This window comes from Psittacula echo (genome assembly GCF_963264785.1).
Source record: "Psittacula echo genome assembly, chromosome: 1".
Taxonomy (NCBI): Eukaryota; Metazoa; Chordata; class Aves; order Psittaciformes; family Psittacidae; genus Psittacula; species Psittacula echo.
In genome coordinates, this window is record NC_137735.1 from 17,063,885 (window position 1) to 17,090,085 (window position 26,201).

The 26,201-nt window shown below is 41.8% G+C and overlaps 1 protein-coding gene across 3 annotated transcripts in view; it reads right to left on the minus strand.

Moving 5' to 3' along the window:
- LCORL (ligand dependent nuclear receptor corepressor like) overlaps positions 1 to 22,558 on the minus strand; it is a gene marked incomplete at its 3' end in the record, with an annotated part of 88,500 nt that extends 65,942 nt beyond the window's left edge. For all 3 annotated transcript variants that reach the window (XM_080638893.1, XM_080638892.1, XM_080638894.1), the window contains exon 1: positions 22,386 to 22,558. In XM_080638893.1, the coding sequence (XP_080495019.1) occupies positions 22,386 to 22,533 (148 nt within the window). In that variant the 5' untranslated portion in view covers positions 22,534 to 22,558. The remainder of the gene's footprint in view (positions 1 to 22,385) is intronic.
- Between the last annotated feature and the right edge of the window lie 3,643 nt (positions 22,559 to 26,201).

Genomic DNA, 26,201 nt, shown 5'->3' on the forward strand with positions numbered 1-26,201 from the left:
CTCTCCCACACGACAGCAACGACATAAAAGATTTCTTTTCCCCTCCCCTTGGCATTTTGCTCCCTTTCACACAACTAAAGAGTGATCCCTTCTGAAAACTACATGTAAATCAAGAAAGTATTTTATATGAATGACAAACTTCAGTTCTACTTTTCCCCATTTTATACAGTTTCATGACTGTGTTATTCAGTTTGGCTCAGTACAGGAGTATATCTGAAAGAAATTTTGCGGTTAGCATTACTAAGTCAGCTACCTTGGATTTAAACTATCATACCACAGACAGAAATCAGCTTCATTAGTTTTGTCAAACATTAGAACCACTTTTTTTTTGTTTGTTTGTTTAAACAAATAAGCCAGGCAGACAGAGCACCAAGTCTTTCAGTTTCTCTGAAAAAATAACTTGTAGTTCTCTTCAAGTTCTCTCTCAACTGTGTTTCAGTGTTTACTTGAAAGTAATACAGGTGCAAGAGCAGTATTTTGTTCTGGGTTACTTAAAAAGGCAAAGAAGTCATCTGCCTTTCTTACAAGTTATCCCTTTCATAATTGCATCAGACACCCAAGCCCTTGCATAACAGAAACAAATAAAATAATATATCTTTATTTAATTATTATCTTTTTCCTGTTTGCAATGCAGTTACAGAATATCTAGTCAGTAAAACTCATTAGTTAATAAAATGCTGGCCAGATTCTCAGTTAAAAACCAGCCCATTTGTCTTGCAGAACAATTCTTGAGACATAATTTCAGGCAAATGTTGCATAGGGTTGGCATAGGGAGGGGGCTTGTCTAGCTTGAATCCACCTTATGCTTATAACACACACACACAAATGTATTTTTTTAATAGGAAGTTCTAAACATCTACCTTCATACACTCATTTTCTTTACCATATTGATTCAGAACCCTGAGCAAAGAGGAACCAACATACCAGAGATTCCAATGTGAAAGGGAGGAAATCCTTTATTTAGACTCCAATACAAATCCTGAACCATAGCTAAAAAAGATGCTTGTCTTCCTCTGCAAATCTTGACTCCAGGAATTAATGCAGTTGAGGACACTGCTGCTGCCACAGAGAAAAGACAGGGTGACCAAAAACCGAAATGAGACTACAGAACAGCTTCACTTCTAAGTGGCTACTTTTCATTTAGGGTAAAAATCCTTGCTTTCAACTCTCTATGCTGTGCTTTCTTGAGGGGATGCAGACAGTGATGAAATACTGTTTCCAAAAATATATACATCAAAAGAACTGGCTATAACATAAAGCAGTTACAAGCATCAAGCAGAATACAAGAGGGAGTAATATTCCAGCACTAGGCAGGCCAACATTGGCCATACCTCTGAGGAAAAACAAAAAGAGGAAACGTCCTGCCTCCCCCCTAATTGTTCAACTATTTTAAAGAAAAGGGTGGCAGCCAACAGGAAAAAAATATTAAAAGACTAAGGTTAGCACCAAGACTGAGTTCGGATCCATTTTTCAGGTACTTATAAATCACATCAAGAAAAATAAGGTTCCACAGAAAAGAAGTTTGGAGTGCGGAGATGCTTCCATGCCAGTAAGAACATGCCCTTGCAAACCTGTAAATAGGAAAGGCCACATGACACCTTTTACGGTAGCTTCCAGAGGCTGTCAAAATTAAAGTTAGACTTAATTTCTGATATAGTAGCAAGATATTGAGATTTGTGTGTTATTTATAATTTAAAAGGCATAAGGAGAACACTTCAGAAGTGACTGCACTGCTCTGTGGATAAGGGGACATAAAATTGCTTCTAAGTGACAGCTACTAGAACTTAATTTCTGTTCCCTTTAAAAATTCTTCTTTCTTTGAACAGGGATGTAATCCCAGCTGTCACACATGGATATTTAGGTATGGAATTGATGTGAATATCAGTGTTCTTCAGACACTGAAAATTATCCTACTGCCTTTCTTTTCTCTAGACACTACATCAAAGTTATTTGGATGCCAACTATTACTCAGAACAGTACTGGAGATAATTTGGACCAGTTTAGAATTTGTATCCTTACAGAACAAAATTCAGAGGGAATAAGCAACTGTAAAAGAAGATAGCATCTAGCTTGTAAAAATGCTTGTGACTTCCTCATTGGTATCAATTTAACCATTTTACAACATGAGAAGAATAAAACATAGAAACAACTATCACTTTCAGAAGACCACGTGCCTGAGGCAGGTTCTTGCTTCTTAACCACATTTTAAGGTGCGCAAGTAGTCTGAAAAGTCTACCTATTTTATCTAAAACATTAAGGACTGCCAGACAAAAGCCTTTTTTATACATGTAGGCCTAGTCAGATGTTCACTAAATCATCATGGAAAAGTGAAGTTCACAGTGAATCTGTGACAATTAATAGGTCACAACACTGTTTTACTATTATACAGTATCACACATCTAACCAGCCTCTCGAGAAAGTCCATAAGTCAACTAATGAATAAATAGGTCTGGCACACTTCCTGGATTATCAGAATCAGAGAACATGAAGCTTTTTGCTAAGAAGGAGAGCTAGTTGAAAGCTGTTAGAGAAAAATACAGTTATCAAAAAACACAAGTTCATTGAGCCAAAAAAACATTTAATTCAGAACATTCCCAGCCTGATGGGCTTTTGAAAAACTGAAGCTTAGGATACCATACTACACCATGGGTCTACTGCAAGCTAATGAACTTGCGAGCCTTCAAGGGTATTCCATGAAACTGATGCCTGACAATATGTTTAAAAAGTAAGGGGAAATTCCTAAAAGATTCAAGAGTTTCATGAGAATTTTCAGGAGGTTTCTTTTCAATTGTCATTTCTGCATAGAACCACCAGTCTATTTCCCACAAACTGCAGACTGTTTTGAAATGAACAAGATAAGTCATTCTTGTCTCCCAGTAAATCCAACTTTTCATATTCAGAAACTATTTGTTGGTCTCTATTATTAAAACAAAACAAAACAACCCCAAAACAAATCCAACATTTGAATTTGACTGAAATCCTGCAATTACTCTGCATCAACACAGTGGTTCCCTGAAGTCTATTGACACATCTGCTGAAGCTACAGCATGAAAGGCATCTTGTATCTAGATGACAAATTATAACACAGTAAGTGAACTATCAAGCCTATAAATCTCAGTACTGCACTCTTCAAAGTATGTATTTCCAAACATGTTAACACAAATGCTGAAAGCAGTTTATTAAAATACATTTTTAATAATCCCAGCCATACCACAACTTTACCAAGAAATTAGCGCAACATTCCTTTAAACTAGTAGCTAAAGTAAATTTGCTATAAGCTTACTTTGGTGCATTTTATAATATCTATGCCATGTATTTTCACCTCTAACTTACAGTTTATTTTTATGAGTAACTTTAATAAATAAACCAACAAAACCACTTTCCCCCCCCATAAAAAAACACAACAAAAAGAGCCAGCCATTATTTTTGTATCCTGCCAAAATTTGGCTTGGGAAATTAGACAAAACTTAGAGCTGGCAACATGTCAATTAGGTCAACAAGAACTGGACACTCTTAATCTACGTAAAAACTTCACTTTAAGTAAAAAAAAGTTAACCAAGCCTCCTTTCTCCAAAAGGATTTTCTGGAATCCAAGGTTAAAATTGCAAGTGCCTCAGATACTCTGATTAGATTGGAAGAACTCTAAATTCAGCCAAACCATGATGTCAAATGAGTTCTCAAACATAGAATCATAGAATGGTTTGGGTTGGAAGGGACCTTAAGATCATCTAGTTCCAACCACCCTGCCATGGGCATGCTCAGTGCATAAAAGATGACATTGTTCAAAAGTAGGTATCCTATCTCAACTTATATGTCATGGACAAGTAACCTACATCTTCTCAGGATACTCCTGTTGAGCTTGCATGGTGTACCAAAAAAATACACACAAGTTTGATTTAACGTTTGATTAAGTGGGCTGAAATCCTTCATTTCCCACTGGAGATTAAAAAGGAGAAATACAGAAATGGAGACTTTAAATACAGATTTTAGCTTCACATTAGATACTCTTATTGGATAAAAGATGTCAGATATAAGAGAACAGAAAAATGTTAATTTATTGGTTTTGAATTTTGCATTTGACACAATTCAAAGATTAAGCAGCTGTGCTTCGGTGGCATTTTAAAAATCAATTATACACATCTGTACAACTTCTGATAAACTTCCTCTCAATCATTAAAAGGCAGAAGACAAAGCATGAAATGGTAAGATTTAAAGTGTGGGACTCAGAATCTCATCTGCTGTGGAACAGAATCCATATGATACTCAAATGAAACCATATACCAGTTCTGAGAATTTATTTGGCAATAATCAATTCTGTAACAATTCCATAATTAATTTCTGATTACATTCTCTAAAACTCACATTACTAACAACTGTTCAGCCTGACCTGGGGAACAGCGGATGGAACACCACAAAAGAAAATCAGATACGTATTTCAACTGCCTAGTGGCAAGATTCCGAATACTTCAAATGATGTGGAGAACAGACAAGAGGTCTTACACAAGGCAGATGCATTTAAATAGTAGGCTATCCTGTCTTAGAAACACTCTGTTCCTTCTGTATTCCAGCACTGGCTCCTACTTAGCAGAAGAAAACATTATTTCCAGACAGACATTCATTGTTAGTTCTAAATTTGTTAGTCTGCTTTAAAAATAATGAGAAGATATACCACTTCGTTTATGCTGTGCAAAAAAAGGAATAAAATTATGTCCCTATTTCACTCCTTAAAACAAAAAAAAACTCAGCACGAATACTGTATTAAGTTTAAGCAGCTAAAAAAAAAAAAAAAACCAAAAAAAAAAAGGCATTTAAGTCAGAAACTTTAAGCAAAACAGCTCCTAGTTGTTCTTTTCCCTCCTCCCCTTTCAGAAGGGCCACGAATTTAAAATAAATAGAAAGGCAGAATCTGTACCAGATTCCACTATTCCATTCACAATTTAGTGAGTTTCTTTGACTCAAGACAGCCATATCCTACTGCTTCCCATAAGACTCAAAGCAAGGCAAAACAGGAAACGTTAGTACTTTGAGTTATTTGTAAGTAGGGTACTTTTCTCTACTGAATGAAACAATTAAGAAAGACAACAGCAACCACTTAGGGAAGCCAACTGCCAACTGAACAGCAAGGTCAAGAATACAGGAATAGGATTTCCTAAAAGAAAGGTGTGATTACAGTCTGCATTTCCAGCAAGAGGGAAACTCCTGCAGGAACCAGATAAATCTCTGTTCCAGATTTCTGGAAAACTTCATATGAAGTTACTTATCTGGTACCAAGCTTCTTAATCAGTCTCATAGGTCAAGCATAAGCCAGCAAAAACCCTTCATGGACCATTGTACAAGTATTCTTTAAAGTCACCAATCAAGAGATGTATTCAGCAAGTCAGGCCACAGATCTCAGTAACCTGAATCATCACACTAAAGCAAGTTTCCTCAGGACACACTATGAGTTTATCTCACAGCTTTTTCTCCTGCAGTGTCACTGCAGAAAGCACTGATTAGTTAACAAGAATTTTCAGTTCACTCCCTAGAGGTCTGTGGGACAAAGAATGCTTGCCAGAAATTACAATAATAATTCAGAGATGGCTGATTTACAAATGCTTCCTCAAAAACCTGTATTTGTAGGATTCACTAAACAGTTTCTTTCTGATATGAATTCTCCATTGAAACAGTCATGTTTTATCAAGACCACCTAGCTTTAAGAAAACATCTAAACAAAGCATTTCTTATTAAAATCCATTTCCTTTGGGCAGAACACATTTGTTCAGCAGTCAGTAGACTTAGGCAAGGGTGCAGACAGGAAATAAAGCTACTTTCCAATACATCCTAGTCAGTCAGATGGCCTTGCTGAAGGAATTCTCTCCAAGAAGGACTAGCATTTGGTATTCCAACACAGAAGGCCAGTATCAAGGAGGCAGGGAGAGCTATTGCTGTTTAAAAAGCAGCAAGGGATTAAAATTAAACACAGTAAGCTACCTTAGGAAAAAGGGAAAGGCTAAAATCCAAGCGCCACCTCACATTTCTCAGCTACACAGACCTCTGAGAGTACCTGATGACACAGATGAGGAGTGCATGCTCCTGGACACCGGTACAGCGGACTTACCAACTGCCTACAGCATATACATCAGTTAAAGGTTAGTACGGGTGTATGAACTGGCATCTCAAGAGAAAACTTTGTCAATTCTGAGTGGAATTTGCACAATGCAAGTGTAACAGGCAGGGAACTGATAAAAAAACGAGGAAGACAACAAGCAATGCTGAATGAGGTGTTCCAGCCTGGAGAATCTTAGAATCAACTAGGCTGGAAAAGACTTTTAAGATCATCAAGTCCAACCATCACTCCAGGACTGTCAAATCCACCACTACACCATGTCATTAAGAGCCTCACCTACACGGGTTTTGAACACTTTCAGGGATGGCGACTCCACCACTTCTTTGGGCAGCCTGTTCAATGCCTGATTACCCTCTCAGCAAAGAAATTTTTTCTAATATCCAATCTAAACCTTCCCTGGCACAGCTTGAGGCTGTTATCTCTTGTCCTATCACCTGTTACTTGGGAGAACAGACTGACTTGTAAACAAGGGTTATTACACCATTTCCTCAGGAGTCTGATCTGGATTTTTCCTGATTTTACCAACAATCAAAAGAAGCGTACAAATATACCTGGAAGTTCAGACTACATCAACACATGATGATGTAGGCTTCAAACATAAACACATAACATTTCATTTCACATCCGATTATATGACATGCAAGAATGTACACATGGAAAGACGTAAAGAAACCTAAGTGCCACACAGTTGAAATTATTTTGAACAAAGGATTTCAATTCCTGATGGAACACAGGATGGCTATAAGACATTAACTGAACAATTCCTCAGATTTAGGCATCAACAGAAAAAGGTGCATCTCCTCAGTCAGGAGATCTTTTACACAAAGCCTCTTGAAGCTTTTGACAAGACTCTCTAAATATCACCAGATCTCTGACCTCAAAAGCCAGACACCATATAGAATCATGGAATAGTTAGGGTTGGAAAGGACCTTAAGATCATCTAGTTCCAACCACCCTGCATTGAGCAGGGACACCTCACACTAAACCATGTCACCCAAGGCTCTATCCAACCTGGCCTTGAACACCACCAGGGATGGAGCATTCACATGCCTGAAACCCATTCCAGTGCCTCACCACCCTAACAGTAAAAAACTTCTTCCTTATATCCAATCTAAACTTCCTCTGTTTAAGTTTGAACCTGTTATCCGTTGTCCTATCACTGCAGTCCCTGATGAATAGTCCATCCCCAGTATCCTTGTAGGCCCCCTTCAGATACTGGAAGACTGCTATGAGGTCTCCACGCAGCCTTCTCTTCTCCAGGCTGAACAGCCCCAACTTTCTCAGCCTATCTTCAGACAGGAGGTGCTCCACTCCCCTGATCATCCTCGTGGCCCTCCTCTGGACTCCTTCCAACGGTTCCATGTCCTTTTCATGTTGAGGACACCAGAACTGCACACAATGCTCCAAGTGAGGTCTCACAAGAGCAGAGTAGAGGGGCAGGATCACCTCCTTCAACCTGCTGGTCACACTCCTTTTGATGCAGCACAGGACATGGTTGGCTTTCTGGGCTGTGAGCGCACACTGAAGCCAGCTCATGTTCATTTTCTCATCGACCAATACCCCCAAGTCCTTCTCCGCAGGCCTGCTCTGTATCTTTTCTCTGCCCAACCTGTAGCTGTACCTGGGATTGCTCTGACCCAGGTGTAGGTCCTTGCACTTGGCATGGTTAAACTTCATAAGGTTGGCATCAGCCCACTCCACAAGCATGTCGAGGTCCCTCTGGATGGCATCCTTTCCCTCCAGTGTATCAACCGAACCACGCAGCTTGGTGTCATAGGCAAACTTGCTGAGGGCGCACTCAATCCCACTGTCCGTGTCACCGACAAAGATGTTGAACAAGGCCGGTCCCTGAGGGACACCACTCGCTACTGGTCTCCAGCCGGACACTGAGCCATTGACCACAACTCTTTGTGTGTGGCCATCCAGCCAGTTCTTTATCCACCGAGTGGTCCACCCATCAAATTGATGTCTCTCCAATTTAGAGACAAGGATGTCGTGTGGGACAGTGTCGAACGCTCTGCACTAGTCCAGGTAGATAACATCAACTGCTCTACCCCTGTCCATCAGTTCTGTAGTCCCATCATAGAAGGCCACTAAATTGGTCAGGCAGGATTTCCCCTTAGTGAAGCCATGCTGGCTGTCACCAACCACCTCCTTGTTTTTCATGTGCCTTAACATGCCTTCCAGGAGAATGTGCTACAGGATTTTGCCAGGCACAGTGGTGAGACTGACTGGTCTGTAATTCCCCGGGTCATCCATTTTCCTCCTCTTGAAAATTGGGGTTATATTTCCCTTTTTCCAGTTGTCAGGAACTTCACCTGACTGCCATGATTTTTCAACATGTGGAACACACAGCAAAGTGGAACACACAACATGTGGCAGAATTCCAAAGTAAATAGTTAAGATGGTAAAATTGAGTTTATAAACCAATATTTCCCCAACAGCCATTGTCTATTATCACTTACATTCTTGGTTTTAGTCAGCTAAATACTATCTGTGAGTTCTGTACAGCTTGATCTATATAAGTCTTCACTGTCAACTCCTCAGGCCGAGCAGCTAACCCTTCTTTCCCTCATTCCTTTTTCTCCCCTCTCCCCATTTCACTCAATTCCAGCTTAACCTGTAAGCTGCCAGCTTGTTGCCAGGATAGCCCACTACATATACAAAGGTCTCTAGGATCATTCCTCTGCCAAGGTAGTTCAGTTGATGCCAGGGAAGGAGTGGCTTCTCCTGCTCTTCAGAGAAGCTAGCTGACTCAGTCATACTATGATCAGTTTGTCTAAGGAGTAAATAAAACATGCTTCCTGTAATAACAGCCTCTTGTTGACAGGAACAAAAAAGAAACAACAACAAGAAAAACTGAACTGATCTTAAGGGTGATACACTTGAACAAGTATTTATAATGAAGAAATCAGCAAGTGATTACATCTACACTAGAGGACAGGAGAGCGGCAAAACTTAATTAACATCAATCAACAAAAAACTATCAGCAACTGTGTATGCCTAACTTTTACCAGCCTGTGTACCCCTACCAGACAGACACCTGCTTAGACTATATACCAGCAAAGGCATACATAGAATCATAGTATCATTTAGGCTGGAAAAGAACTTCATAGATCAAGTCCAACTGTAATTCTAACACTGAAGTCCACCACTAACCCATGTCCTTAAGCACCATCTCTATACTCTTATGTACCTCCAGGGATGGTTACTCAACCACTTCCCTGTGAAGCCTTGTCCAACCCTTGATAACCCTTTCAGTGAAAAATGTAATCTAAATCTCCCCTAGAGCAACTTGAGGCTATTTCATAAAACAGCAGGTCAAATGTTCATAACTGGGCAAATAAAATCCAAGGAACGGGATTACCAAATGCATAAGGAATTACAATGTATTACTGAAGACCCAATGCAATTTCTGTGAAGTCATACTTCAAACATAATTGAGCTATCTGAAGATGTCAGTAGGCATGTAGACATGGGACTCTAAGATTAAATTAAGATTTCTGAAAGATATCTATTGACATCCATGTCCAAAAGCTTTAAAAACTTCCCAAGCCACAGAGGTAAAGTCTGTGCACAGGTAAGTAACTGGTTGAAAGACAGAAGTAAATGGTTAGTTTTCACAGCAGAACACCACAAATGAGTGTTACTCTTCCACCCAGAAGAGGTGATCCGAAAAAGTGACAATGCATTAGTGATAAGGTATTAGCAGCAAAGAAAAGCAAGAGAACATCAGGGAAACTTCAAAATACTGAGGTACCGAGGTGGTAAAATTGAAGATGATTACCAAAAGCAAGTACATATTAAGCTCAACAGTGGAGAAAGTAAAACGTCATATGATGCACACAGTAGTAGGCTCCAAACTGATTTATCACTTTAGTTTTATCTTGGGTTCAAATATACAGTACTGTGAAAATATCAGTTCCATAAAGAGCATGTCAAATGATTTGACTTCTCAAAGAAAGAGCTTCTGCATTGCTTCCTAGTTTGTCACCACATAAATTCACACTGATGTTATCCTGAATACACATAGCTCTAGTTTCCCCATCTCCAGAAGAGAGAACTAAGAAAACACAAGAAAGGAGGGGAAAATGATCAGGTCTAATGAACAGCTTTTCTGCAAGAAACAGGTAAGAACGCTTCACTTTCAGGGATGGAAGTGATGGCCAAGGGAAGATAGGTCTTTTCAATACCTTGGCTTTTTAAAGTAATTGTTTCATACAGTGTTTCTACTTCTTGTTTTAGAACAAACAGATGAGTCACGTAACAGTATAACCAGGGACAGCAGTTAACCTACTGAAGTTTCATGTGGCTTTGAAATCACATATCCATACAAAATTAACAATAACTTATGCCAGAATAATCTAGTATATCAGTTATAAACCCCAAAATACCTGTTTTTTCTCCCAAGGATCAAGTCAAGTGTCATGGATGGCTGAAAGATATTTCAGAAATATTATTAGGTATTAATATTTTTTTCCCTAGCAATCCACAAGTGGCTGCACAAAATAGATCTTAGGCTACACAGACTTGCTCTGATCTAGTAGAGCTGTTCTTATCTGACAATGCAGAAACAGATTATTATGATACTCATTCAACACAGTCCGGACTATACTTCGTTTGAACTACTGTTTAGCATGACTCTGTAGAACCCATTCAAACGGTATGGGGGCAAATGAAAGTACTCAGACAGATGAAAGGAACAGAGAGCTTGTTATAGCCTCTCACTGCAACTGGGATTGTACCACAGTGCAGACAGTAAACTTTGGACAATATCCACTATTAGCAGCTTGCACTAGCTGGTACATTTGTAGCTACATTTTTGACACTTGTCTGCAAATTACTTGCTTAAAATTCAAATCCACTACAGTGACTTTTGAGTCATTAGTGCTCATTATCTGCTCAGTTTTTATTATGATATATGAATATGTAGAAATACGGAAGGGAAAAAATACAAAGGAAAAACTTACGGAAAACCACAAAGTAACAGCACTGCCACAATGTATAAAAACTGTGGATAAATGGAGGCTAGAAGTGTCCTAATTTCTAGTGAGAATGACTTATGGATCCATTTAAAAAAAAATAAATATATAGATAAAAAAAAAAACCCAAACCAAAAAACAGTCAAGTCCTTTCAAGCAACTACTGCTTAGTATGTGAAAGTATGATAGCAAGGTAGTAGTCTTCTTGACCTGATTGACAAAGCCTGATATTTCCTAAATAAGGTGGTAGGAAGAAGCATATACCCCTTTTCCTCAAGCACCATGACATGGGATATCTAGCAGCAGTATATAAAGAAACAAACAGATGGGATTAGACACATGAAGGAAAAAATCGCCTAGCCTCCCCAACCAAAAGATGAAAAGTATGATTTGGCTTGGTGAGCATGCTTGTGGTGTGACACAAGTCACCTGAAGACACTCCATACACGTGTGAAGACACATACAAAAATCAAAAGCTGAGATAAAACAATTTGTGGAGACACAAAGTCGTTAAAATGGTTTTAATGTCACTAGGAGTAAGTAAAAGGAAAGGTTTGGAAGCAAAGTCAAATGGGTGGTTTTAAGAAGTCAAAGACAGAAAATGACCGATAATGAAAGCTGAAGGATGAAGAGATAGGGTGGCCCAGGAAAAATAAGAAAATTGAAGGAGCTTGAACCAGGTAAGTCCAGAGTCACTGCACTATTCAGCTGGTAGCACGGCAAACTTCTGAGACAGAGTTTGGCACGCTTAACACTAAAGCCATTGCACAGGGCAGTCTAAGGCAGCAGTGGATCCTAAGAAGATTCTTTTTTTCCTTCCCCTTCACCAGATGGCTAACAACAGAATGACCTACATCTGTACAGGTCATAAAGCAGGTGCCATTTGATAATCCTCCCCCATATTCAGATTAGGAGGCTTAATACCTACACTTCGGTAAAGTCAGAGCCTCACATTTAACTGCATCTTGCAGTGGCACACTCTCTGTTCTGTAAGCCAAACAGACAGCTGCGATCACAAGCTGGAGTCCTTTAAAGCAGTCTTCTATAATCTACATCATACACAGCAGCAATACTAGTCCACTGTCAAAAGATGTCCAGCAGTTTTGCACGACTAGTATTTAACCTGGCATTATAAAAAAACTTCAGTGCTTTTAGGATGAAATTTTTTAAATATGATGCACAAAGATTTTTGACAGTAGTTGTAAAAAGCAGCAGCATATTCAGCCTTAGCTTAATTACACTGCCCTCTGATCTATTAGTGGCTCAACAGACTAGAAATGCACTAAAGCTAGTTTATAGAGCAGTGGAATTATAACTGTGAGAACTACGATTCATCTGTAAGTTTTTTAACTAGCCTTTAAATAAGATGATTTGAAGACTGATAGGAATGAAGGATGATAATTATTTATAATGTGAAAATTAAGCATTTTTAAAAGCAGCAGTACCATTTTAGAATGGTACTGAAAACAGCTCTTTAAACAAGAATAATCAGTCCCCAGGTGCCACAAAAGCTAGGATGTCTCATAACTGGAAAGCAGGATTCCACAAATTTATACAGAAACTGAAAGCTGAGGAACATAAAGAGATCAGAAATTCAGTGACATAAAGAAAAAAAAAAAAAAAAAAATCACCTCTAGTGACATTTACCCAGCTCTCACTGCTACAATACAACACATGCTGATATGGAGATGCAAGCCCAGATGGATGTTGAGAAGCAAATACCATTAGAAGTAGCAGCTGAGAGTCCAGAAAACTTTTGACAATGATAAAACATTAATCTAGAAAGGGGTTAATCCAGCTTCTCAAGATACTACACAGCAACTCTGTGCCAGAAGTGGAAACCAAAAGAAAGATGAAAATCTGATACAGGGGTCTTCTGTCTGCAGGGTCACATGCTGCTGACCACACCCCATAAAAGGGAATTCAACCTCATTTCTGCAGATTCAGAGTCTCCTAACTCTTTGTAATACCTTTGCTACCCCCTCCTTACAGGCTCAAATAGATGAGTTGCTACCATCTACCTTCCCTTCCCTACTCTTTCCTTGCTTCTTCCTGGCTTCTCTTTGCCTTTAATGGATGGAGGGATAAAGCAGTAGACTGGGCAGAAGGGGGAAATACATATAACATAATAACTTCACGCCCTCAAATAAGGTTTATTTTTTTATGTATGGTAAATAAATTTATAATGCCATCCTGGTTTTCAAAAGTTTAATAATAGACACGCGAATCACATGAATTCAGTTCTGTTCCAACCTCTATCAGTGTTCCAACCTATCTTACCAAAGTTCCCTCCAAGCACATGGAACAGAGCAAGGTTCAAGAACACCATAAAAGACAGTAGTCCTAACTGGGATGAAGAATTTTAAGTTAGTGAAGTATAAAGCTCTGGCTGACCTCTACAATTTACATAAATACACCGAACTCTAAAGGTTAGAATAACAACCTTGTTTGAAACCCTGATACTCTAGTCATATTCAAGAGGAAGGGATCCATTGTAACTATCTATTCAAAGCATCCATATAATACAGCTGAAAATAAAAAAAGGTGAGAGTGGATAAGGGGAAGAGTTAATGTTTTTTCTCCCATTTTAGCTGCAGGCAGTACAAGCCCTGGCTACTTGCCAGCAGCTGGAATACAGTTCCTCAACAGCATAGACTGATCTGATAAATTGATCAGTATGACACATTCCTGTTATTTTCCTTACACAGCTACCAGTACTCATTGCCATAGCACAACAGGTCAGGAGACTCAACAGAAAACTAACCTGGAGAATAACAGAAGGGCAGTTCACTGTCACATCAGAGAAGTTTCCTTACAAAGGGAGAACAAGTGGAAGGACATTATTGTTAGTGGTACTGTCTTCTTGATCTTGTCACCAATTTTGTTGATTAGGATGTTGTTCAGCTAACTTAGTTTCAAGTTCACTTCAAACCTCCACACACTGTTGCCAAAATAGGCAGTTACTAAAAATCAGAAACCTTGTTTTCTCCAGTACAGCTACTTATACTTAACTAGGGAGAAAAAAGCAGGTATGTAATAAACCTGATTAGGAAACCGATCCAAGTTAAGCTAGATCTGACCTTTTCTTTCTTAGTCTTTCTCCTGCCACGTTTCCTCTCCTGTTTTCTAGGTTAGTATAAAGCTAGATTAGTTTTACAGCCTAGCTCGCTGAATTGTTTAATAAATGAATGCTCATAGCAGCTGACATAAATCATGTAGGTACAGTGAGTCCAGAAAGAAAAACAATAAAATTGTGTAATGCACCAACAAAAAGAAAACCCTGAAAGTTACCAACTTCAAGCATTAGTACACAGTTACTGAATGCCAATTCAAGGGAAGAACAGAGACTGAACTGCCGTGACAGTATCTGTACTCTGGGGTTTTGGTTTACACAAGTTCCAGTTTACGGAACTCTTAGTGCCTGCAATGTAGAAAGACTATCAGAGTTTGAATTTCTCAGCTCACTATCAGCTACATAAAAAGTAAACAGCTACCATATAAGAACATACAATAAGAAAGTTCAAGCTATGCCTAAAAACATTGACAAAGATTACAGTAGTTCCTGGAACACTTAAAAATTGAACTGCTTCCACACCCCAGTATCTACACATAAGGAGCACCAAAAACATAAATCACAGGTTTTATCAACACTACTGAAGATATGTATATCTACTTGCATGCCCTGAATCACATTTCTATTCTGAGTGGAAAGAATTCAAACAAAGCATTGCTTGCATCCTGCACAGCCCATGGATTAATCTTTGTGTACCAGGTAGTTTTGTCTTTCAAAAATTGTGCTCCATACAACCTTACAATTGCAGGTTCACAAGAGATAAGTGAACTAGTACTATATCTACCACTAGATATGTGGAACTTCCTCCCTCTGCCTTTTAAACTAAGCCTCTAACTCTTTTTGTACTGTTTTCGCAAGTAAAAATTTCTCCCAGAGTCAAACATTAGATATCCCTTTAAAAACACATAATGACAGCATAGGCAATTATTTCTTTCTGAGAGAAAAGCTGATGAGTTGAAATGGATTGTTAGAGGACACAGAAAAGAAGCTGATTTAACACTACATATTTGAAACAAAAATAGTCCAACATAAGCAAAACAAACCCCATGTGTTTTCTCTTATTTCAATCTAAAGATAGTTAATGCGATACCTACAACCGCAGCAACTTCCAATGACACACTGACCATTTTTTCCTCTTCTGTTAACCTGCTTAGTTCAGGGGAAATCGGGATGGTACATTTAGGGCTGTGCTCCACTCCCAGCACTGACAGTGACACAGGCAGCTACACCAATCCAATGGCTTATTTCTGCTACTACCCATCCTGCTTCTGTCACACAGTCCCACCCCATCCTTGTGCTAGCACCAGCAGCCACCAGGTTTGGGGTTTGCTGTTTTTGTTGTTTTGTTTTTCTTAAGTTCCTAACTCCTCTCAACAGAGTTGCCCAGCTAGTGAGTTAGAGCAGATCAGATAGGGGTCCAAGCAGTGCTGATGCAAGCCTGTGAGCAGCAGAAGCACAGAGTCAGGACTGTGATTTCTCCATTCTGGTAATAGTTCCATGAGACTTGAGCATGCAAAATGGCACTTCAGTGTATTCTTAGATTGTGGTTTCATAAGAAGTGTTCAACACTAATGCTGACTTGCAAACCTGCCTCTTTAATACTAGTCTGAGCTATCCCCTTATATGATGCCATCTTTCCCCATTGCACCAAAACTACCCGTGAACCTGCGCTGTGATTCTGATCTAGATTTAATTCATGTTCTTCTCCAACCATTGCTGTAGCACTGAGATTACTTACTCAATCTGTTTTACACTGGAATTACGCCATGAATTTCACATCACAGCTCAAAGGATGACAGATCCACAGAAACACCTTATACCACTATTACTGCCTATCATATCGGATGATGGAAGCTTGTCTGCTGTTTAAAAGAAGCTAGAGTGCCAAGAAAGCAAAAGGGGTCAAAGCAGGTATCATTTACAAATCATTCCTGTATACAGGCTGTTGGCGGCTTGACAGGTAATAGAGCATTAAGCCACCAAACCAATCACTAACAGATAGACAAAAACATTATAGATATTGTATAGTAAAGTAACCAGTTCTGCCACTACTATTGTGGCAGCTATAGAGAATCACCTACAGCTGCAGCAGTATTATAAAAAAAGCGGCACTACCCTGAGGCAAAGTACTTGCAGCCACAGTGAAAGTGAGAACACTTCTGTGTATTGTGGGGATAAAGATACAAAGTACTTGATGCAAGAGTGTTGCATGTGTGGGGATAATACCAAATGCAATAGCTACAAATCTTTCATTTGCAAGGGGAATTCCTCCCCCTGAAAAGTGCACTTGAGAGCAGCTTGTTCAAAAATAGTAAGCTGGAGCAGAAGTTCAAATAGTTTAAAAAAATAACTGAAAGTCTACATCCATCAAAACAGAATTAGATGCACTGATGTATCCTAGTTCAGAGGCAAAAAAGTCTGAAAAAATATAAGAGGAGTAAAGGAGTACCGTATGCTAGATTTCACAAGCATATAAAAATGGATTTTCACTTCGATCAAGTTTCAGTTTTCATAAGAAAGCAATAACAAGGCTATTTCCCTTCAAATGTGTGTCCTTGAGCTGCAGGAGAAGAAGAGTAAAACTTCTACCCTTCCCCTCCCCTCAGACAGCAATATATATATATATATATCTTCTTTTAAAGCAGTCATGATAATATTTTAAACTTTCATTTTCACAATGCAAAATTATTCAGATGCTTTTATATGTTCACAATACAATGCAAGACCCTAGCAAGAAGATTTCAACATCCATGACTGAAGTTACCTGGTAATTCCCATTAAAAAGCCCCAAGTTACTGTTCCAAACTTTACACATAGGATACTCTGACAAGGAAGTAGAAAGCACCACCTCAGTGTTTTCTTGCACTCCAGCAATTACTAGGTCCCTCCTCTGTGCCTATTCAATAAAGTTACTGCGACTCAATGCACTTGCCAACATGCTACCTGTAAAGTTCAAATGAAATCAGTCAGTGGGATCAATGACTGCTTGGAAAAACTGCATAAATCCTGTTTCTTAATGCTGACCACAGTATAAAGCTAGACTTTTATAGTTCCATACTACCAAAGCCTCTTGACTTAATTTACATTGCAAAGTTTCAATCAAAGCACATCAAAAAGCAATTTTTAACCATTCTGATATTCACCTATATAAAATATCTTGCAATCTAAACCAACATGGAACTCAGTTGCTGGCTAATTTAGGTACTTCAACTCTGAACTTTCTGTCACCTCTCCATAAACACAGAACTTAGAATTAGGGTATGTTGTTTCTTAGTTATGTAACAAAGACTGTACCTAGGACAAAACATACCAGTGAGCACTGCTATAAACAATATTTGTTATCATATATTGCGCATGCTTTAAGAACATCAACAGAATCAAGATCTTCAGGGGCCTGCCAAGATCATCTCATTCTGAACCCTGATCAAGTCATGCAACAAGTCGTGCAAGAGTTAGGTACAGGCATAAGCACAAGTCTAGGCATCTTAGGAATGTTAGTGCTTAACACAACCACACAAAGAGTACCATCTGATCAGCCATTTTGTACTGAACACCTATTTAGAATTTCAGTGAATATACTCAATTAATTTACAATGTGAAGTCTTTTGTACCTTCAAGTACGTCTAGATACCAAATAAAAGAATTCCCAGTAACGTCAATGAAATCTTATCACTGTTTTTCTTCTCTAACTCCTTAAATGCGCAAACATTTTGGCCCAAGACTTTAAATTATATTCCACAGGTCGCAAATTAAAATAATCGGCTGGCAAAACCCAAGCTTTTGATTCTAAAGTCCATGCAAATACTTAAGTCTGTAACCAGGTTACTCTCCATCATCTTTGGTAAGTCGTGGGAAACAGGAGAGGTGCCTGAGGATTGGAGGATGGCAAATGTCACGTCAGTCTATAAGAAGGGCAAGAAGGAGGACCCGGGTAATTATAGACCTGTCAGCCTTACCTCCATCCCTGGAAAGGTGATGGAACAACTTATTCTTGACACCATCCCTAGACATATCAAGGATGAGGGGGTCATTAAGAGTAGCCAACATGGTTTTACCAAGGGGAAGTCATGTTTGACCAACCTTATAGCCTTCTATGAGGAAGTAACTAGGTGGATGGATGATGGTAGAGTAGTAGATGTGGTTTTTCTTGATTTCAGTAAGGCATTTGATACTGTCTCCCACAGCATCCTCATAGATAAGCTAAGGGAATGCGGGCTTGATGATCAGGTAGTGAGGTGGATCAAGAACTGGTTGAAAGGAAGAAGGCAGAGCGTTGTGGTCAATGGGGCAGAATCTAGCTGGAGGTCTGTGACTAGTGGAGTCCCTCAGGGGTCGGTGCTGGGACCAGTGCTGTTTCGTATTTTCAGCAACGGCCTGGATGAGGGAACTGAATGTACCCTCAGCAAGTTCGCTGATGACACTAAACTGGGAGGAGTGGCTGACACACCAGAAGGCTGTGTTGCCATTCAGCGAGACCTGGACAGGCTGGAGAGTTGGGCGGGGAGAAACTTGATGAAATTCAACAAGGGCAAGTGCAGAGTCTTGCATCTGGGGAGGAACAACCCCATGCACCAGTACAGGTTGGGGGTTGACCTGCTGGAAAGTAGTGAAGGGGAAAGGGACCTGGGGGTCCTGGGGGATAGGAGGATGACCATGAGCCAGCACTGTGCCCTTGTGGCCAAGAAGGCCAATGACATCCTAGGGTGCATTAGAAAGGGTGTGGTTACTAGGTCAAGAGAGGTTCTCCTTCCCCTCTACTCTGCCTTGGTGAGGCTGCTTCTGGAATATTGTGTCCAGTTCTGGGCCCCTCAGTTCAAGAAGGACAGGGAATTGCTTGAAAGAGTCCAGCGCAGGGCAACTAAGATGATTAAGGGAGTGGAACATCTCCCTTATGAGGAGAGGCTGAGGGAGCTGGGTCTCTTTAGCTTGGAGAAGAGGAGACTGAGGGGTGACCTCATCAATGTTTACAAATATGTAAAGGGTGAGTGTCAGGATGATGGAGCGAGGCTTTTCTCAGTGATGTCCAGTGATAGGACAAGGGATAATGGGTGTAAACTGGAGCATAAGAGGTTCCATGTGAACATCAGGAAAAACTTCTTTACTGTGAGAGTGACAGAGCACTGGAACAGGTTGCCCAGGGGGGTTGTGGAGTCTCCTACTTTGGAGATATTCAAGGCCCAGCTGGACAAGTTCCTGTGTGATGTACTCTAGGTTACCATGCTCTTGCAGGGGAGTTGGACTAGATGATCTTTTGAGGTCCCTTCCAACCCTTCGGATTCTGTGATTCTGTGAACCAGGTTCTGACAAACAAAGAATTTGGCAATGGAGCCCTTCAAGCAGAGGTCCCTAACCATCACTGACCCCCTAGCAATCAGTACACTGCAGGCAACTGAGCATTATTTCTGTCTCACCGTTGCAGATATGATCAATCTGTTGAGCATGACTCTCAAGTTCTACAATTACCATCTTGGAAGTAGTATCTCTGAATCGGTTTACCACTTCTACAAAGTAAGTGAATGAGGAATCCTTTACAGGTAAAGGATTTTAAAGTGCTCAAGTGATTATACTACAGAAAGGCACATATCAAACTTAGTATCGATAAATGATACAAGACATCAAAGTAATGTTGTTCATCCAAAAGGTTTAGCAGAAACAGCATGACATGTTCAACAAGTCTGTACTTTCCTGCTTTGCTTTCTGAGCACAGTGTTTGATAAATGATAGTCCACAGAACTGCATTACCTGCCATTTTTTTCTTTTTTCTTAATTAAATAAAGCCTCTAAGGGTAGAATGATCCAAGTTTTCTGTTGGTGGTAATGTTTCTTTTGTTTTAGGATTGACAATAAGCTAGCTCAAGAACTGGGGGGCTACTACTTTACCACATCATTTTCCTCACTTTGCTACAAATGTATGATTCTTGAGAAGGGTGGAAAAAGAAAAAGTATGACAAATCCATCCTATTCACCACTTCTCCTCCCATCATGTTGCCATTTCAGTCATCAACCTGACAACTTTTCAGGCCTTATAGTTAATACGAACTTTGTTACTCTTTGAATCCTTAGGAATACTTTGCTGATTGAGAACAATTAACCATTTCTACTTTGGAATTTAATTTGAGATAATGTAGGAAGCTGTTTTACAGAAGCCAATGCTATGGCATTTCAAAGGAGTAAAAAAAAAAACAAACCCTCAATCCAAACCTGTTAAGTGTACTCTACCTCCATTATCCTGACTACTCACTTTCTTGCCACTTTATTTACACTTTCTCTCAGATAAGGGCTGCTCAACAGGAATGCCAAGTTAACAGTTATTAACTGAGATAGCTCTTGACTAACTATTAAACCATAACCAACGTCCTTCCTCCTGAGCACTTGCTAATCATTTCAGGGCTCCTTTCTATTAACTGAGTTTTGCATTTTGAGCATACAAAAGAATCACATTCTACATAACTTTTATTACCAGGAGGAGAAAACTGAGTCTGAATCAATACCACAGTGACATCAGTGTAAAAAGTAAGTAATTATGTTATGGTTTTACGCTTTGCAATTCTGAGCGAAAGAGCAATAAAAAAACAACTTTGAAGAAGTTCCCAAAACACAACAGACCTGCCCAGCAAAGGATCCAACCTGTGGTGACAGTTTGTCTTACAAAGCTTTCATTATACTTCTTTGCAGTCCCTGTCAGCACAGCTTGTGCTGTACAGCTGCGTTCCCCAAACACATCTGGCAACACACTATTAGCACCTGAAAGTCCCTTCAGTCATCAATTGATAAACAGACTTCTAGGATTTGAGCTTAAAATTAAAACTGAAACACCATTAGATAACAGGTAACCATAGGAACACCCACTTAAATATTGAGATACCCCTTCATCAGATTTAAGTTTACCACATCATCTATGGATAAACTAGCTCTCCCTATATATTCTAACCAAACTACTTTCTTTCCACAAGAAGCATTATATAATGTATTAGGGTACAGAAGTACATGAACACTGCTTTCCTAAGCAATATTGTAATTTGAAGGCTTAAAAAGGCAGTGCAAACATACACAGTATCATAATACATAAACAGGTGTGGTAACAGGTGTTTAAAAGTGTTATTGGGAAAACACTGCAAGAACGAAAAGCATGTGCGCATGAAAATAGATAAAAAACCAAAAAGCTAATCGCCTGCTATTGTAAGTGTGTCTACTTGCTAGACGTTTAGTTTTTTCCCTGCTCTCGCCTCCAGCACACGCAGAAACACTGAGTGAGTTGCTGCGTACTCTCCCGGCTACATCTAGACGCGTTTCTTCAGCTCGGAGTGGATGAGCACCGACACTCGCACGTTACTTGAAGACCAGGGATCAGTTTGATCCATGTCCCCAAGAAGGGCAGTGTGTGTTGGAATCACACAAACAAGAGGCTCCCGGCATGGAGGCGCCCCGCTCCCTCCCCCAGCACACAGGAACCACCGCCCGGAGCCCGGCGCCCCTCGCCCGCAGGCGGCACTGCCGCGGCAGCACGCGCGCCGGCAGCCGTTACCCCCGGCCGGGGCAGCCGCCAGGGCCCGCGCTTCCTCAGCCCCGCCCCGTCACGTGACCCCGGGGGGAACCTCGCGGCACGAGAGCCACCGGGGCAGCCCCGGGGGCGGGGGGGGGAGTGAGAGGGGAGAACGGCCGTCGCCATGACAACTTCCAGGGGGAGGGAAAACTTCAAATCCCAACCGTCAGTGCAGGAGCGGCTCCCTCTTAAAGGCGCACACACATACACATACACGGGCGGGCTCCCTTCCCCCCTCCGCCCCCCAGGCACTGGTGGTGGAGGAGAAGAGGAGGGGGGCAGCCACCGGCACTCACCGCGCGAACGACGGGAAGCAGAAACAAAAGGACCCGGGCCGAGAAAGGGTCTCGGTCGGCGGAGAAGGGAGGGACAGAGCGTCCCCAACCGAAGCCGTAACAACCCACCTCAACTGCCTGGAGGCGGCTTAGAATCATCACTCTCCCCACAGACCCCGTCTCCGCTGCCACCCTCCAAGAAAGCCTCAGGAGCCGATCATCCATCTCTGCTTTCCCCCTCCGCCCACCCGGGAGACCCGGGCACCAAGCACCTCGCCCGCTTCCTCGTTTCCCCACCTGAGACCCCGTTCCCTGCTGCCCCGTTCCCCTCAAGGATCTCGCTACACCCTCCTCTCGGTCCCCCCCACAGCGGCCGTGGTACCCCGCGGTTCCCCCCGTCTCTTACCCACACAGTGCATGAGCCGGTGCCGCCAGGAGTCGAGTTCTCGGCGGACTCCCCTGCGCTCCGCCGTGCAGCGGGGGCTCCGGCACTGGGAGGCGGCGGCAGGAGGAGCGGGAGCCGCGGCGGCCATTCTGTCTGTTCCCTTTTCCATCTGCCTCTGACCTCACGCCCGCTCATTTACATACGAGCGCGCGCTCCCCCGGCTCCTCTCCCTCCCCCCCCCCCCCCCCAACTACCCCCCTTGCCTGGTCGGGCGCGTGCCCGCGTCCCCCCTTCTCTCCTCTCCACCCCCCCCCCGCTCAGCATCCGGGGCGGGGAGCGCACGCCGCCTGGCGGGATGATTGACACGTGTCGCCGCTCCCCGCGGAGCGCCCGCCCTCCCTTCCCCCCCGGCAGCAGCCTTCCCTCAGGCATCGGAACGGGTCGGTGTACGGGCCGAAACCGGGTACCCCCCTCACCCGTTTTCCCATCATTTCCTGGCCTACAACTCCCGCGGGGCAGCGCGGCCTCCGCGCCCGCCCAGGCAGGGCCGGCAGCAGCGGTGCACGCCGGGAGGTGTAGTACGAGGGCAGGCGAACGGCACCCGCCACTGACGCTCCTCCAGCGGCTCCGCGCTGCCCAAGCCCCACACGGCAGCGCGGCCCCAGAGCTGCCTCCAGATGAGCTAAGAAGGACTCGAACAGCGGGGCAGGTCTCGCCTCATCGCACGGCGTGCGGTGCGGCTGCCTGAGAGGGGCCCCCTCATGGCTCCCCGCGGTCTCCTCCACCTCCCTTCCCACACCTGCCCCCGGGCCGCTGCCCGCCATGGTACCGTTCACCGTCCCTGCTCCACCGCCGGCACGGACGCGGCTGGCTCCGGAGGGAAGGCGCGGTGCTGTGCGTTCCTAACTAACTCATCAAATTCAGCCTCTACGGAGATTTTCAAAGTTCTCTCAACTACTGCTCAGCCCATCAGGCTGTTTGTAACGGCTTTGCCCTCAGCCTGCTTTCGATTGTAGAGCTGGGCAGGGCGGTGAGCTGGGGACCTGCATCACACAAAACACGGCGTTATCCCCCTCATTTAGTATGGAAACTACTATTAGTTATTACTGTTTAGCAAGTCAATTTAGCTCAGTTTCTGGGAGCACGCCTGAGAAAGCTCACTCTTAACCTAGGGATGCCCTCAGAATGGAAGCCAGATTAAAGATAGCTGCAAGAAAGTTAACACGCAAAAGCCAGGGTGGATTACTCGGAGCATTTGACAGCCGCCTGGACAGTCTGTTTTGCTGCTCTGAGCACTGTACCTCTAAACTCCGGCACAAGACAGACATCCCCCAGCACCAGTCTGATGTGACAAGTGCTACCCGCGTCTTGCAAGAGAGCAATTAGCAATCTTGAATTCCCCAGACAGAAAAATGAAGATCTTGCTGTTTTCTGAGATCCTGGTGCGTCTTTGAGTGCCTCCACCTCCCCCATGCTCCTCTTCTCACAACAGTCTTTGTATGCAGCGTTACTTCAGCGAGAAATGACATTTTCTGTGCCTATTTGCAGGTTGTGACAGAAAACAGCATTTAATAAGGCCATAGAAAAGAAAAGACACCCTTGCTTCTCCCCTACCTCCCCCATAAGGGTTGACGGAGCAATGCTGGAAAGAATCATGTCACCCCTATCTGTACACAGGTTTTTTTTTCTTGTGCTAGAGGATGAGCAGTTAAAAACAGCAATACTGCGTCAAAGCTGCAGAGGGGCTTCAACTTTGAACAAAGAATGGGAAGCAGTTTGCCACTCATTCATCCGTCTACACATCTGTGTAGACTCGGTGCAACCAGAAGCAGGGCTATTTGGGAATGGAGCCCTTAACACCTTTTAGTGGAGAGTTTCAGGAGCATGGCAAGAGTGGAGTGCAGGTGAAAGGCAGCCTAACACTTCCTCTAGCTTTTCAGCGTGGCAGCCAGCAGTAAATAGCGAGCAGCAGCTACCTCCTCCATCACCTCAGATCTGTTACAAGTACCTTGCCTCTCTTATTTACACTGGATTCCCAAACAGCAACAAAAGTCATCAGCCTTGCCTCAGAGAAATAAAAAAAACCAAGGCAACTCTGGGAAGGCATTGTCAAAACCCACACAAACTAAAAAGTAACCTTATTTGGGTAGAAGGCAATTTCAAAGTGATAAAATCCTCCAGGTTTGAGTTTGGTTGGTTTGTTGTTGCTTTTCCTCCCCCCCTCCCCCCCCCCCCAAATGGACTTAAACCCAACAATAACAACAAAATCCATCCTGTGTTTGCTTCTCCTGCAAATGTTCCATGGTGGAACCATGAACTTCTAATAGATGTTCTTTTTTGCATGTGAAGGACATATTCAAGGATTGCTTGCAGAGCACAGCACTGAAGATAAGTTCTGCCTCCACTGGAATGAACAAAACTTTGATAGCAAATGGCAGGTCACATCTTTTTTGCTAAAGAAATTTCATAAAAAAAGGCAGCTAATTGAGCTTAATGAATTCAACACACAGGAATTTTAAACACTATTCATTTAATTGAATCCCTGAGGTTATCTGACATGAATCAGCTTTGTAGGGACACAAATGACCTGCATCTGAAGAGTTTTATTTCAAGATGTCTATTATTAAATAAAGAGTAGAGAAGAAACTGCACTGCCCCCACATTTGGTTAATTTAACATACTTTTTGTTGTAGTTTCAAGGTTCCTCCTGTTAGAGAGAATTCTCTGTGTGTGAAAGAAAAATGTAATAAACCTGGCTAACAAAGGCAGATTCAGGGAGCAGGAGGAGGAAAGTTGAAATAAAGAAAGAATTTCAAACTGAATTTTTATAGTTGCTTAGATTTTTAACTCCTAGGCCTTCTTAAAAGACTACCTAGGCATCAGATATGCTGTGGAGACAAGGTTTTGAACCACTCCCTCCATTTGAGATGTTTTATTCTCCCTAACTTAAAACTGAACCAGGTAACCAAGGATCCTGCTTCATCAAACCACCAGAAGTGTTATCTTTACATTAGCTGTACCATTTTTTCTTCTCTATGAAAATGACTGTCCAGCCAAGAGGTCACTTCTTTACTGGATTTGTACTTGATTTTATAGAAGCAACACCACTTTTCCAAACAAATGTTGGATCAAAACTCTAAAGCAGGCTGATTGAGGGCAGAAGAGCTGGAGCAGTGAGGGATAATTCTGATCGGTTAATTTTAGCTACCTATCCTGGCCAATTTTTAAGGGATCAGAGAGTCACATAGAAATAGCTCTGGAGGCAAAGCCCAGTACAATTTTGTTTCAAGTTACAGGAATTAATACTGCTGTTCTTTCTCTGTGTTTCCCCTCATTAATTTGGGGATAAAGAGAAATTTAAATAGTCACAGATGCTTACGGTTTGATACCACAACCCCGTCAAAATCTGACATTCTGAATTAATTTTTTTGAACACGTATTGGGGAGGTTTAACTATCCTATTGAAACATTACAAAATTGTCCATCACCAAACCCCAAAGATGAAATTTGCCTCTGTACAAACAGCTTTGCATGGCTCTTTGTCACATAAGTACTGCTTTGCAGAAACTAGGGGTAAGGATGAAGTGTAATTAAAACAGTTTAACTTGAACTGTCAAACCACTGTAGTAAGCCTTTTGCAGATGCTATCTCGGAGTGAACATCCTGAAGTGTTGAGCTCCCTCTCTCATAGGAATGCAATTTGTAAACCTGGGAATTGTCAGTGTCTTGGTAAAACAGAAAGAGTTGACTGATGAATTGCATGATAGCTTTATGAATGAATATTCCAGAGAATCATTCATACTTACAAGATGTACCACAGCTGAAAACAGAAGGGTA